The 15,125-nt window shown below is 28.3% G+C and overlaps 1 protein-coding gene across 1 annotated transcript; it reads left to right on the forward strand.

Moving 5' to 3' along the window:
* Positions 1 to 11,930: 11,930 nt before the first annotated feature.
* Positions 11,931 to 13,240, forward strand: LOC140826444 (mitogen-activated protein kinase kinase kinase 20-like). The gene has a single exon (XM_073188750.1). It carries the CDS (start codon positions 12,086 to 12,088, stop codon positions 13,157 to 13,159), a length of 1,074 nt encoding a protein of 357 aa, XP_073044851.1. The 5' UTR covers positions 11,931 to 12,085; the 3' UTR covers positions 13,160 to 13,240.
* The last annotated feature ends 1,885 nt before the right edge of the window (positions 13,241 to 15,125 follow it).

Here is a 15,125-nt window from a genome sequence, read left to right on the forward strand (position 1 = left end):
CGCTTAAGTATGAATCTCGACAAAAACGCCCCACTTCAGAGAAAAACGGAAAAAAGTGGTCAAACTATTGTTTGATCAAATTAAGCGTGATTGAGGTGTTTAATTAAGTGTGCTTAAGCACAATCAATCGCATTTGTTTATTTTTAAATTTTTTATTTTTGAAGGTATGTCTTTTTATTTTAAAATAATAAATTAGATTTATAATTTACATGTTTATTTTTTAATTTTTATTATGATTAAGCGTGTCTGATAATGATTAAAATAAAATTAACATTTTTAATGTGGTCTAGCTGTAAAAACAAATAAATATTGTAATTTTGAGATTTTTTATACTTTTATAAATATGAAAATTAATGCATCAAATTTAAATTTATCATATTTATGTATTATTTTATCTGTTAATTGTTTTGAGATAATTACAATTACACTAAAGATAAAAAATGGTTTTCACGCTTAAGCTTGTGCTAATCTTGTTAAGCTTCTTAAGCTTGAAAACTTAGAACTCTACATCCTCGCTTCGGGATGCTTCACGCTTTTTAGAACTTTGCTGAGAAGTTTCTTTACGGTTTCTTTGGGTATATGTGATTGATAACATAAACACGCTGAAAGACATATTTTGATACAGTATGGACTATCATCGAATCTGAAACATTATAATTATAATGTATAAAATATGTCGAGGTCTAACTCACTAGTAATATTATCCCTTCAAATATGTAGGCCTCAATAGTTTAAAACCTAATACTAGTGTAGGTCATTGGAGAAGAAGCCCTTGAACAAATCTTACATCACAAACCAATGGAAGAAATATTGAACATTTAAGTGTGTATATGTCCATCTCTAATAATGTATTTCTAATAGACTAGGAGGGGACAAAATGATATTTTAAATGTCAATATCTTTTAAGTGAAGAAATACATCGACAAATCACGTTTGTTCGCTGATTAATTAGCATCTCAAACGTTTAAAAATTGCAGAGTTTCGACCGACCCTTTATGGTTTTGTCACGTCTAAAACATTAATTTAGAACATGTGAATGCATACAAAATGTGAATGGTTTTGATTGGCGTACAAAATTTATCTCTATATGTCTTGGGCCAGTTGATTGACCCATTCTAACTTAAATTGCAGCCACTCCTTCTAATTTATGATCCCCCATTCAAGTATAAATTTTACTATAAATGGATATTGCGACTTGCATAGATTACTAAAATTTTTAATATTTTAATCAAATGCACACCAAGGAACTCGAATGTCACTTATCTAATTCAATTTTATACGAATGAATTTTTAATTAACGACATGAAGGAGTTGAGTTTATCAAGTTGCTCCCTAAACTTCATAGGGTAGCATGTTGTGAACAAAGTGAGACATTTATTGATGTCTTAAATTTTACAAAATCAGATAGTCCCCAAGACATGGATTGGTTTCCCGTGTGGTGCGTTCTTTGTTGGTGTAACATGTTGTCCGTTATGCTTCAGATAATGTTTGTCGATTAGTAAAATATATTTCTTGGATAAATCAGGGGGGAAATATTTATTAATTTTATAATTGCCTCACAAGGGCATTTTGGGGGATGGCCACATGGAGTGTTACTTATTTTTTTTTAAATACACACACACACACATACGCAATATATATATATATATATATATATATATATATATATATATATATATATATATATATATATATATATATATATATATATATATTTTCCGTCCCAAATATAAAAAGCTATATATATTTATTATATATAATAAATATATATAGACAATTTTCAATATTTAATATTATTTTATCTATTATAAAATAGAAAATATTATCGTAAAATTTACTTTTTAAATAATTTCTTAATCAGTGTGAAAAACGCATAAACTTAAATATATGAGGTGGAGAAAGTATAATTTTCATAAATAATTTCAGTAACTTTTATGTTGTATAGAAACAAAAATTCCAGTTGTTAAATACAGCAAAATTTCTGAAATGGCATGGTCATGTTCATGTGATACGTCTCGAGATGCATGTTTCATTTTGTCTCTGCCAATGACTGTTGATTTGTTAGGAAAGAGATGTACGTAGAATGACCGAGTAAAGTAAACAACTACATCCATTGTATACCTAATTTGTTGGAAATTGCATTTCATCCTTTTTATACTAAATTCCATAAAGTCCCCGCATTTATTTTACACAGAAATTAGGTTTGCTTTACCAAGAATTTCCAAGGACGCGGTGGTATAAAAATTGACTTCACTTGAAATCAGTTACAAAATTAAAGAAATATCTTTACAAATTACTCAAATTTTCAAAAAAAAAAAAAAAAAAAAACTTCAGAGAAGATTTTCACCTATGAACAGTTTCCAGTCAGACATGCTTCAAATTCCCCTCTAGTGTAGTGTGAACTGTGAAATAAAAATAATATAAATAATTAATATAATAAGTAGATGTAAAACGAAGATTTAGAGGTCCACGTTTCCAGAACGTGGACTGGTAATTAGCCTCCGCAGTCAAAGGTCAATGGTGATTTTCCAAATATGAACCAGATAGCTTCGCAAACAGATCCTCATAATTTGGACCATATTTCGAAAATAAGGATGTGTGAAGGAATCACACGTGTCAACTTGCGTGTACTCATGGTTGACTACTAATTTTCTGCATGCAAGCTATGGACGAGGGACAGTTACGTACGAAGATTCCTCCACTGGCGATTAATCATTCAAATTCATCACGTTTAAATAATTATTTTAAGGGTAAATTAGAGAAAAATACATCTGTGCATGATTTGTTTAAGATTCAGTACCCAACAGAATTTTTTTGTATTTTAGTACCTGAAAAAAGACCACCTTAGTTTTTACTACATGTTTAATGTATTTTGACATTTTTACCCTTTTAATTAATAAAAAATATATAAATACTTATTTTTGTTGGACAATTTCTCTTTCCACTCATCAATCCCGATGCATTTGGATGACATGTATATTTAATTTAAATATTTTTTTATTAAAAAAACAAATTCACAACTAATTGAATTTTTTGAAATACTTAGTTTTGCTTGTAAAATACTTAATTTCAATTTTAAAATACTTGATTCAGTAAATGAAATACTCAGAATGTTTATTAAAAACTGGATATTCGAATATGCATTTAAAAAAAAAAAACAAATTCGCAACTAATTGAATTTTTTGAAATACTTAGTTTTACTTGTGAAATACTTAATTTCAATTTTAAAATACTTGATTTAGTAAATGAAATACTCAGAATGTGTATTAAAAAACTGGATATTCGAGTATGCATTTAAAAAAAAAAACAAGTTCGCAACTAATTGATTTTTTTGAAATACTTAGTTTTACTTCTGAAATACTTGATTTAAATATTAAAATACTTGATTTAGTAAATGAAATACTCGGAATGTGTATTAAAAAGCTGGATATTCGAACATGCATTTAAAAAAAAACAAATTCGCAACTAATTGAATTTTTTGAAATACTTAGTTTAACTTGTGAAATACTTAATTTCAATTTTAAAATACTTGATTTAGTAAATGAAATACTCAGAATGTGTATTAAAAAACTGGATATTCGAGTATGCATATAAAAAAAACAAGTTCGCAACTAATTGAATTTTTTGAAATACTTAGTTTTACCTCAGAATGTGTATTAAAAAGCTGGATATTCGAATATGTATTTTTAAAAAAAAAAACAAATTCGTAACTAATTGAATTTTTTGAAATACTTAGTTTTACTTATGAAATACTTACTTTTAATTTTAAAATATTTGATTTAGTAAATGAAATACTCAGAATGTGTATTAAAAACTGGATATTCGAGTATGCATTTAAAAAAAAAACAAGTTCGCAACTAATTGATTTTTTTGAAATATTTAGTTTTACTTCTGAAATACTTGATTTAAATATTAAAATACTTGATTTAGTAAATGAAATACTCAGAATGTGTATTAAAAAAAAAAACTGGATATTCGAGTATGCATTTAAAAAAAAACAAGTTCGCAACTAATTGAATTTTTTGAAATACTTAGTTTTACCTCAGAATGTGCATTAAAAACTGGATATTCGAATATGCATTTAAAAAAAACAAATTCGCAACTAATTGAATTTTTTGAAATACTTACTTTTAATTTTAAAATACTTGATTTAGTAAATGAAATACTCAGAATGTGTATTAAAAACTGTATATTCGAATATTCATTTTTAAAAAAAAAACAAATTCGCAACTAATTGAATTTTTTGAAATACTTAGTTTTACTTGTGAAATAATTACTTTTAATTTTAAAATACTTGATTTAGTAAATGAAATACTCAGAATGTGTATTAAAAAACTGGATATTCGAATATGCATTTAAAAAAAATCGCAACTAATTGAATTTTTTGAAATACTTAGTTTTACTTATGAAATACTTAATTTTAATTTTAAAATACTTGATTTAGTAAATGAAATAATCAAAATGTGTATTAAAAAACTAGATATTCGAATATGCATTAAAAAAAATCCCAACTAATTGACTTTTTTGAAATACTTAGTTTTTCTTATGAAATACTTAATTTTAATTTTAAAATACTTGATTTAGTAAATGAAATACTCAGAATGTGTATTAAAAAACTGGATATTGGAACATCCAACGCAAGTTCTCCAAATGTTCGCATTTCCATCCAAGATCCATTTGTATGACATGTTCATTTCATTTAATTATTTTTTTTAATGTTTAAAAAACAAATTCGTAACTAAGCATTGAACTTTTTCAAGTACTTAGTTTTACTTGCGAAATACCTAATTTCGATTTTAAAATAGTTGATTTGGTAAATGAGATACTCAGAATGGGTATTAAAATACTGGAAATTCGAATATGCAACGTAAGTTCACCAAATGCTCGCATTCTATCCAAGATGCATTTGGATGACATGTTCATTTTATTTAGAAATTTTCTTTATTTTTTTTGAAAAAAATCGCAACTAAGCAATGAACATTTTGAAATACTTACTTTTATTTGCGAAATACCTAATTTCAATTTTAAATACTTGATTTGGTAATTGAGATACTAATAAAAGTTAATAAAATACTGGATATTCTAGTAGGCAATGTAAGTTCACCAAGGGCTCATTTCTATCCAAGATGCATTTAGATTACATGTACATTTCATTTAAATAAATTTTTTTAATTTTTAAAAGAATAACAAATTCGCAACCAAGCATTGAACTTTTTGAAGCACTTAGTTTTACGTGCCAAATACTTAATTTCAATTTTAAAATACTTGATTTGGTAAAGGAAATACTTAGAATGTTGTATTAAAATACTGGATATCGAATATGTAACGTAAGTTCACCAAATGCTCGCATTTCCTTCCAAGATGCATTTGGATGACATGTTCATTTTATTTTAAAATACTTGATTTGGTAAACAAGATACTGAGAATATGTGTTAAAATACTGGATATTCTAGTAGGCAATGTAAGTTCACCAAGTACTCGCATTTCCATCCAAGATCCATTTGGATGACATGTACATTTCATTTAAATATTTTTTTATTTTTTTGAAAAAAACAAATTCGCAACTAAGCATTGAACTTTTTCAAGTACTTAGTTTTACTTGCGAAATAATTAATTTCAGTTTTAAAATACTTGATTTGGTAAATGAGATACTGATAATGAGTATTAAAATACTGGATATTCGAATATGTAACGTAAGTTCACCAAGTACTCACGTTTCCATCCAAGATGCATTTGGATGACATCTTCAAGGACTTTTCAGCAGCCAAAAAGCTTTGAAAAAGAAAAAAGGCTTAGAGCGAAGATTTAAAGATTTCCGGACAATGTTCTTCGAGAGAATATCTCGTGATAGGAACGAGTAACTTAATCCTTGGATTTACAATTTATAGAGAAATATGAAGTCGGATATACGTCGATAGTCATAGTTCAGTAGGTCGAAAGCTAGTGGATTTAATAAAACGACATATTAAAGAGATTTAATTACTTCACTGAGTTGAATTAGTTTGGCATAGCTTGAGAGGGCGTGTTCAATTGGATATGAAATCTCGTCGAAAGCATAGATCATTGTCGAACGAATTAAGTAGATTAGCGAGAGGTATGTGAACCGAGATTCTCAATAAATTCATTTCTCAATTGAACTTTAATCAATCATTCTAGCTTATTTATTTCATCATTTAATCCTTGAACCATTTCATTGAGTTTTTATTTAATAATCGTAGTAGTAAACAATCATCTGAAGTATCGCTGCTAAAAATTGAATAACTGAGAATAATAATTGAGAAATACAGTCCTTAGAGGAACGATAATCGTACTCTTTTACGCTATATTATTACTTGACATCGTACACTTATGATTAATTCGAGCTTGAATATTATTAATTTTTACTAAGAATTTTACAATGAAAGTTTTGCTCGATCACTAAGCATGGAACATTTTGAAGTACTTACTTTTACTTGCGAAATACCTAATTTTAATTTTAAAATACTTGATTTGGTAAATGAGATACTCATAATATGTGATAGAATATTGGATATTCGAATATGCAACGTAAATTTAGTCATGATTGGTTTTTTCAACTAAGATTCATTAGAATACTTATTAATGTCATTTAAAGAAATGAAACAGTTCATTACTGATCGTGGAGTAAGAGTAAGTTGTTTGTAGATCAAAATAAGCACTTACTTTTAACAAAATATAGTAGCATACTTGTCTCGGAGTAAAACTAAGTTCTTTATTTGTATACTGAAATAAATTGTTATTTTTATTTCATGAGAAGTGATGAGCAATGTATTTGTTAAAATTTCATTTGCATTGAAATTGCATCATAATGCATATTCGAATATCCAGTATTTTATTATCTATTTTAAGTATCTCATTTATAAAATCAAGTATTTTGAAACTAAAATTAGGTACTTATCAAGTAAACTAAGTATTTTAAAAGTTTCATGCTTAGTTGGGAATTTGATATTTTTTTTTTTTACAAAATAGATATCACATGAGAAGAATATGTCATCCAAATGTATCTACTGAGGAAAGACTAACACTTGGTGAACTTACGTCGCATATTCGAATATCCAGTATTTTAATACTCATTCTGAGTATCTTATTTACCAAATCAAGTATTTTAAAATTGAAATTAGATATTTCGAAAGTAAAACTAAGTACTTCAAAAAGTTCAATGCTTAGTTACAAATTATTTTTTTAACAATAAAAAAATAATTAAATGAAATGAACATGTCATCCAAATGCATCTTGGATGGAAATGCGAGCATTTGGTGAACTTACATTGCATATTCGAATATCCAGTATTTTAATACAACATTCTGAGTATTTCATTTACCAAATCAAGTATTTTAAATTGAAATGAACATGTCATCCAAATGCATTTTGGATGGAAATGCGAGAATTTGGTGAACTTACGTTACATATTCGAATATTCAGTATTTTAATACAGCATTCTAAATATTTCATTTACCAAATCAAGTATTTTAAAATTGAAATTAAGTATTTGGCAAGTAAAATTAAGTACTTCAAAAAATTCAATGCTTAGTTGCGAATTTCTTTTTCTTTTAAAAAATAAAATATATATATTTAAATGAAAAGTACATGTAATCTAAATACATCTTGGATAGAAATGCGAGCACTTGGTGAACTTACATTGCCTACTAGAATATCCATTATTTTATTAACTTTTATGAGTATCTCAATTAGCAAATCAAGTATTTAAAATTGAAATTTGGTATTTCGCAAATAAAAGTAAGTACTTCAAAATGTTCAATGCTTGGTTGCGATTTTTTTTTAAAAAAATAAAGAAAAAATCTAAATAAAATGAACATGTCATCCAAATGCATCTTGGATAGAATGCGAGCATTTGGTGAACTTACGTTGCATATTCGAATTTCCAGTATTTTAATACCCATTCTGAGTATCTTATTTACCAAATCAACTATTTTAAAATCGAAATTAGGTATTTCGCAAGTAAAACTAAGTACTTGAAAAAGTTCAATGCTTAGTTGCGAATTTGTTTTTTAAACAATAAAAAAAATAATTAAATGAAATGAACATGTCATATAAAAGGATCTTGGATGGAAATGCGAGCATTTGGAGAACTTGCGTTGGATATTCCAATATCCAGTTTTTTAATACACATTCTGAGTATTTCATTTACTAAATCAAGTATTTTAAAATTAAAATTAAGTATTTCATAAGAAAAACTAAGTATTTCAAAAAAGTCAATTAGTTGGGATTTTTTTTTAATGCATATTCGAATATCTAGTTTTTTAATACACATTTTGATTATTTCATTTACTAAATCAAGTATTTTAAAATTAAAATTAAGTATTTCATAAGTAAAACTAAGTATTTCAAAAAATTCAATTAGTTGCGATTTTTTTTAAATGCATATTCGAATATCCAGTTTTTTAATACACATTCTGAGTATTTCATTTACTAAATCAAGTATTTTAAAATTAAAAGTAATTATTTCACAAGTAAAACTAAGTATTTCAAAAAATTCAATTAGTTGCGAATTTGTTTTTTTTTTAAATGAATATTCGAATATACAGTTTTTAATACACATTCTGAGTATTTCATTTACTAAATCAAGTATTTTAAAATTAAAAGTAAGTATTTCAAAAAATTCAATTAGTTGCGAATTTGTTTTTTTAAATGCATATTCGAATATTCAGTTTTTAATACACATTCTGAGGTAAAACTAAGTATTTCAAAAAATTCAATTAGTTGCGAACTTGTTTTTTTTAAATGCATACTCGAATGTCCAGTTTTTTAATACACATTCTGAGTATTTCATTTACTAAATCAAGTATTTTAATATTTAAATCAAGTATTTCAGAAGTAAAACTAAATATTTCAAAAAAATCAATTAGTTGCGAACTTGGTTTTTTTTTAAATGCATACTCGAATATCCAGTTTTTTAATACACATTCTGAGTATTTTATTTACTAAATCAAGTATTTTAATATTTAAATTAAGTATTTCATAAGTAAAACTAAGTATTTCAAAAAATTCAATTAGTTGCGAACTTGTTTTTTTTAAATGCATACTCGAATATCCAGTTTTTTAATACACATTCTGAGTATTTCATTTACTAAATCAAGTATTTTAAAATTGAAATTAAGTATTTCACAAGTAAAACTAAGTATTTCAAAAAATTCAATTAGTTCCGAATTTGTTTTTTTTTTAAATGCATATTCAAATATCCAGTTTTTAATAAACATTCTGAGTATTTCATTTACTGAATCAAGTATTTTAAAATTGAAACTAAGTATTTCACAAGCTAAACTAAGTATTTCAAAAAATTCAATTAGTTGTGAATTTGTTTTTTTAATAAAAAAATATTTAAAATTAAATATACATGTCATCAAAATGCATCGGGATTGATGAGTGGAAAGAGAAAATGTCCAACAAAAATAAGTATTTATATATTTTTTATTAATTAAAAGGGTAAAAATGTAAAAATACATTAAACATGTAGTAAAAACTAAGGTGGTCTTTTGTCAGGTACTAAAATACAAAAAAATTCTGTTGGGTACTGAATCTTAAACAAATCATGCACAGATGTATTTTTCTCTAATTTACCGTTATTTTAATTGTATAAACATGCGGTTTGTGGATGAACTCGCGATCTTAAAGAAAATCATATAAAATTAAATATGATGTCGAAGGGAAATATTTTTTTATTTAATTGATATAATTTTTTATCTTAAATAATTTTTCTAATATTATTTTTCTTTGATTTGATTGTATATAATATTTAGGCATAGTTTGGTACATGGGATAAGAGAGGGATTGATAAATAATCCTCCTTATCCCATGTTTGGTACGTTTTTAAAAAGCTCATGATAATATCATGGGCCCTTGATAAATAATTTTTTAGAATGATAAAATATCCCTAATAGAATGTGTGATAATTTTAATCAAATTATAAAATACACTACAAATGACTTAATTACCCTCAATTTAATGATTTTTTATAAAACTATGCTAGTAGGTAGAAATTAAAATCAAATAAATATTTTATTTATTTTTATATATTATATAATATGATAATTATATAAATGATTTCGAGATAATTATATAAATAATTTTTATAAATCTCAATAAAATTATTATTATCATTCGATTAACCTTAAAAATTGATATTTGACTTGACTCAAAAAATCAAGGGCTTAATTATCATATTATATAATATATAAAATTAGGTAAAATAAATAAATCATGCAAGTACTATCGGCACATGTACAGATAAAAAATATGAACTCAAGCAACAACTTTGAAATTATAAAATTTATTATGATAAGGTTAATTTTGTCATTACAATCTAATATATAAATTTAATCACTCTTATTAAAATCATACCAAACATTAAATATAATATCCTACATCTTATTTATCCTCAACTTATCCTTATATTATATATCACATGTTTATCCTATCATGTGTACCAAACTATGCCTTAATGAAATTTTGTCTTTCTAGATAATGAGATAAGTATGCAAGTCTTATCATGATATGGTATCAATGTTTAAAAGAGGAGTTTGTTTTCTAATCAAATGGTTACCTTCCTTATCTTATAGATTTGATAGTGAGGAATTTGATAAATAAGAGAAGCAACGTGATGAATTTGATAAATAAGAGAAGCGAGGATATATATGGACTGACACACTATCGATCAATCATATACTCACGCTCGTGCTTTGTGGAATTTCAGAGGAAAACATTCTTCAACAGACGTGTAGCTTTGAAGTGTGCAGATACCGCGTGTTGCATTGAATGTTGGAAACATCTATAGACAACATCCATGATGACGTTGGCTGAAGATTGTGTTTGTTGCTCTTGTTTTGACATCACGTTTTTGTTTGCTTTAATTTCTTGACTACATTTATTATAGTTATTTGTTTCAGAAAGCTATTTATTTTCTCAACGAATTGAGAAGATTGATTTTATTCATAATCACCAGCGATTGGATTTTCGTAAACGATTTAGTTTTCTAGTGATTAAGTTTTTCCCTAAGACATCGTACAAATATTTATACTTGTGCATATTTAATCTTGTCCAACTATTTATTTAAAGTTGATCTGTGTTAGAAATTTAATATTCCGCTACATGTTTCTTTAAATGTTGTAACATTTGACACAACACTTAATTATAATATAACACAAATTCAAACACTCTGATACCACTTGTTAGGAAATTTGTATTTGTCAAGCAATATTCTTATGAGATGAATTTTAGAAAGTACATCCACTTGAAAAGAAGAACCCCATCCGCTTATGTTCCCAAACCTAATCCTTAGTATGGAAAGATATATATGAAATCTACAAGTCATTCTATTTGATTTCCCTTCATCGTATAATATTTGTTCCTATCCAAATTCAAATTTGCCATTATTACGAAGTGATCGAGATATACACGATCTGAAATAATTTAAAGAAAAATCTTGGGAAGACTCGATTTGACCAAATCCATTCAAATCATTATAAGTCAAGTTTTAATGATATCATCGCTTTCAAATGTGAACTAACATCACAGCAAATATGAATCCACAACGGTGATGATTTTGACTTTTAATTAGATGGTGGATTTTGCGATCTTCAAATCACTATATTGATAAGATAAATCGGTTAAATATAGCCCAAAAATATACTATTTTTCCTAATGTGCATTTAATTGATAAATCTAGGTGGAGCAAAAGGAAGTTTTCACTGATACAAGTAACATAATTCCTTAATTAACACGAGGAGAGTTTATTTATTCTTCATAAAAAACTTCCTTTCTTAAAAAACAAATCTTTTAAAGATTCTTGACAATAATCAAAATATCAACCACGTTTCCTAAACCTTGGGTAGGCTATTTAAGGTTCCCGCGAATTATCCTTAACGACCACGTGCTTCTTATTTTTAAAGTTTCCTTGTACATACAATGCATACAAATCAACTCCAAAATCCTCTTTATAAGTACAACAGCAGTCATAGATTTCTCGAACTCGGTTCGATTTCTCTTGCTTCTCTCCTTTTGTTTTCCCCATAGTTTGAAGAAAATCAAGTTATTGATCGAGAATTGATAAATGGACATGGATTGGGTTCGCGGTGAGAAATTGGGTCATGGAAGCTTCGCCACGGTGAATTTAGGAGTGCCCACAAGCCAGAGTTCTCAGTTTCCTCCGCTGATGGCGGTGAAATCATGTGGGATTTCGCATTCTTGTTCACTGATGAACGAGAAGTTGATTTTGGATGATCTTAAAGATTGCCCACAAATTATCAGATGCTTCGGAGGCAGTTTTTCTTGTGAAAATGGCGAGAGATTGTACAATCTGTTGTTGGAGTACGCTCCGGGCGGCACGCTTGCTGATAAAGTGAAGAACACCGATGATCAGAGGCTGCCGGAATCCGAAGTTCGGGGATACACGAAAGCTTTGTTGAGAGGTCTTCACTATATTCACAAGTTTGGTTATGTTCACTGTGATTTAAAGCTTCAAAACATTCTCTTGTTCCCGAACGGCGGGGTAAAGATTGCGGATTTCGGTCTATCGAAGAGGACCGGGAAAGGGATCTCTCCTGGATGCGAATTCAGAGGTACCCCAATGTACATGTCGCCGGAGACTGTCACAGGCGGAGAACAGGGGGCTCCTGCGGATGTGTGGGCACTGGGGTGTGTCGTAGCGGAGATGGTGACCGGGAATCCGGTGTGGCGGTGTTCCAATTTGGCGGCGGTGCTTATGAGAATCGGCGTCGGCGAAGAGGTGCCGGAGATTCCAGGAATATTATCGGAAGAAGGAAAAGATTTTCTTCGAAAATGCTTCGTGAAGGATCCGAGCTATAGATGGACGGCTGAGATGCTCCTTAATCACCCTTTCGTCTGCGATGTTGAATACTTTGATGACGTGGCAGATTCGCTGAAAGCCAGGCAAGAAAGTAAAACTACCGTATCACCTTCTCCAAGATGCCCATTCGATTTCCCTGATTGGGAATCACCTGCGGCGTGTTCAATTACATCTTTACCCACACCGGAATATTCTCCACAGCCGGCCCTTTACTTCTCCAATTTGACACCACCTACCCCGTTGGAGTGGCTGGGGGAGCTAATGACACAACAAAGTCCCGATTGGTCTGTCTCAGATGATTGGATCACCATCAGGTGATGCGAACGCAAAACGTTTCAATTTAGACCTCCATAGAAAATGCTGTAAAGATTTATCTAACATTCATTTTAATTCAATTCACCGTTCTTGTTGTTTACGTTATCCGTATGTCGATCCTAAGGATTAGAAATAAGTACTTACTAATTTGGTACTTTTTGATATTCTTGCTAACATTTTATACTAGACTAGATACTTATTTTTTTTAAAAAAAAAACTAAAACTAACCGGGGATCTTTAATTACAATTGATAGGATAAAAATTTTAACCATGTGTTTCATGAATTTGAAACTTGTGTGTGATTTGTAAATTCGCAAATTTTTCAATGCACGTTGTGATACATGACTAATCGAAATGTTTTGGTCATGTGGACCTCACGTAGGAATACATGTTTTCTTTGGGAATACGAGAGTGGTGGCGCTGGATGTGTTAGGCAACATGGCGCCATTAGGCACAACCTACTTTTGTGATTTGCCGAGAATCTGGGTTTTCTGCTGCAATGTCTCAACCTTGCAAGTGGCAACAACCATTAAATTCAGGATCAAGGTCGCGCGTAGCCAAGTGAAATAAAACATAAATAATTAAATCAACCTCGAACATTGTTGCCATATAATTATATCTAAAGGAAAATAACCCATTTTCCCATTCGGGTTACAAAATGCAAATCCAAAGTACAACTCATAAAACACTAATACGTTGGACTAGTCTAGCTACTCGAACTAATGTTTTTTAATCAAATAATATAAAATTCGCAATCCAAGATGGGGACAATGATATTATAACATAATCAGTATAACGATCGGAATTTCAATTTAATTGCACCAAAAAAAGAATATATTTATAAAATAGTAAAGCAGAAACCAACCACATGTTGCAAGTTGTGGTAGGGATGAATGTTACGCAAGTTAATATATGCCACTAAGCTAGGACTTGCAATTGGGAACATAAATCTCTAACAATATGGTCGGGACATGCATATACCTCCCTGGATCGGATATATTTTTTTTATATAATTTATTTATTTTCTCCGTCGATTTGGTGTGGTTTGTTAAATTACTAAGATGAAAAGTAGAAAATTATGTTTTTATCTCTGCAAGGTACATTTTATATCATAAAGAGCACACTAATTTCAATTATTCACACAATATAATCGATTATACCCGATTGCACAAATCAATATACAATTACATAAAAATTCGATCAATTTTGTGAGACATGTCTTTTATTTTTGTCACACATAAAAAAATATAACTTTTATGCAAAAAATATTACTTTCTATTTGAGTTCAAGCTATAGATTAAAATCAATTCAAATGTTTATTAAATATAAAAAAAAAAATCAAACTACGGCCACATCCCATTGATATCCAATTTAACATATTTTATGCAAGTTAATTGCACAGAAATGAGTATAAATCGGCATGCTAAATTAATTTTGTAGAAAGCAAGCGTGTTCTTTTTTTCTCTTTCCATTTTGTAGAAATGGACAGCCGAACCATATAATAATAAATAACGGACAAACCTGTCAACATCTTTTGGCAAAAACTTGTGTGACACGGTCTCACATGTCATATTTTATGAGACATATAACTTATTTGGTTATCCATAAAAAAATATTACTTTTTATGCTAAAAGTATTACTTTTTATTTTGAATATCGGTAGGATTGACACGTCTCACAGATAAAGATTCGTGAGACCGTCTCACAAGAGACCTACTCACATCTTTTTGTTACAAAATGTTATTATTCTTGATTTTTTGCATGTAGACAAACGTACCAATTTTCTTAAAAAGAATCGGTATAATATATATTTCCCTCAACTACAAATATAAAATTAATGAATGATAGTTTTTAAATATTTTTAAGTTTCAGCTTCTATAATTATTACTAGTTTGTTTTCTTTTTTAAAAAATAATTCGTTCACTTGACATTGTTCTATAAATAATACATAAATTAAAAGAGAACCCCTT

Source organism: Primulina eburnea, chromosome 3 (assembly GCF_022965805.1).
Source record: "Primulina eburnea isolate SZY01 chromosome 3, ASM2296580v1, whole genome shotgun sequence".
Lineage (NCBI taxonomy): Eukaryota > Viridiplantae > Streptophyta > Magnoliopsida > Lamiales > Gesneriaceae > Primulina > Primulina eburnea.

Bases quoted from the DNA above. Each gene is read 5' to 3' on its own strand.
- LOC140826444 (XM_073188750.1), top strand. From the start codon at position 12,086: ATGGACATGGATTGGGTTCGCGGTGAGAAATTGGGTCATGGAAGCTTC.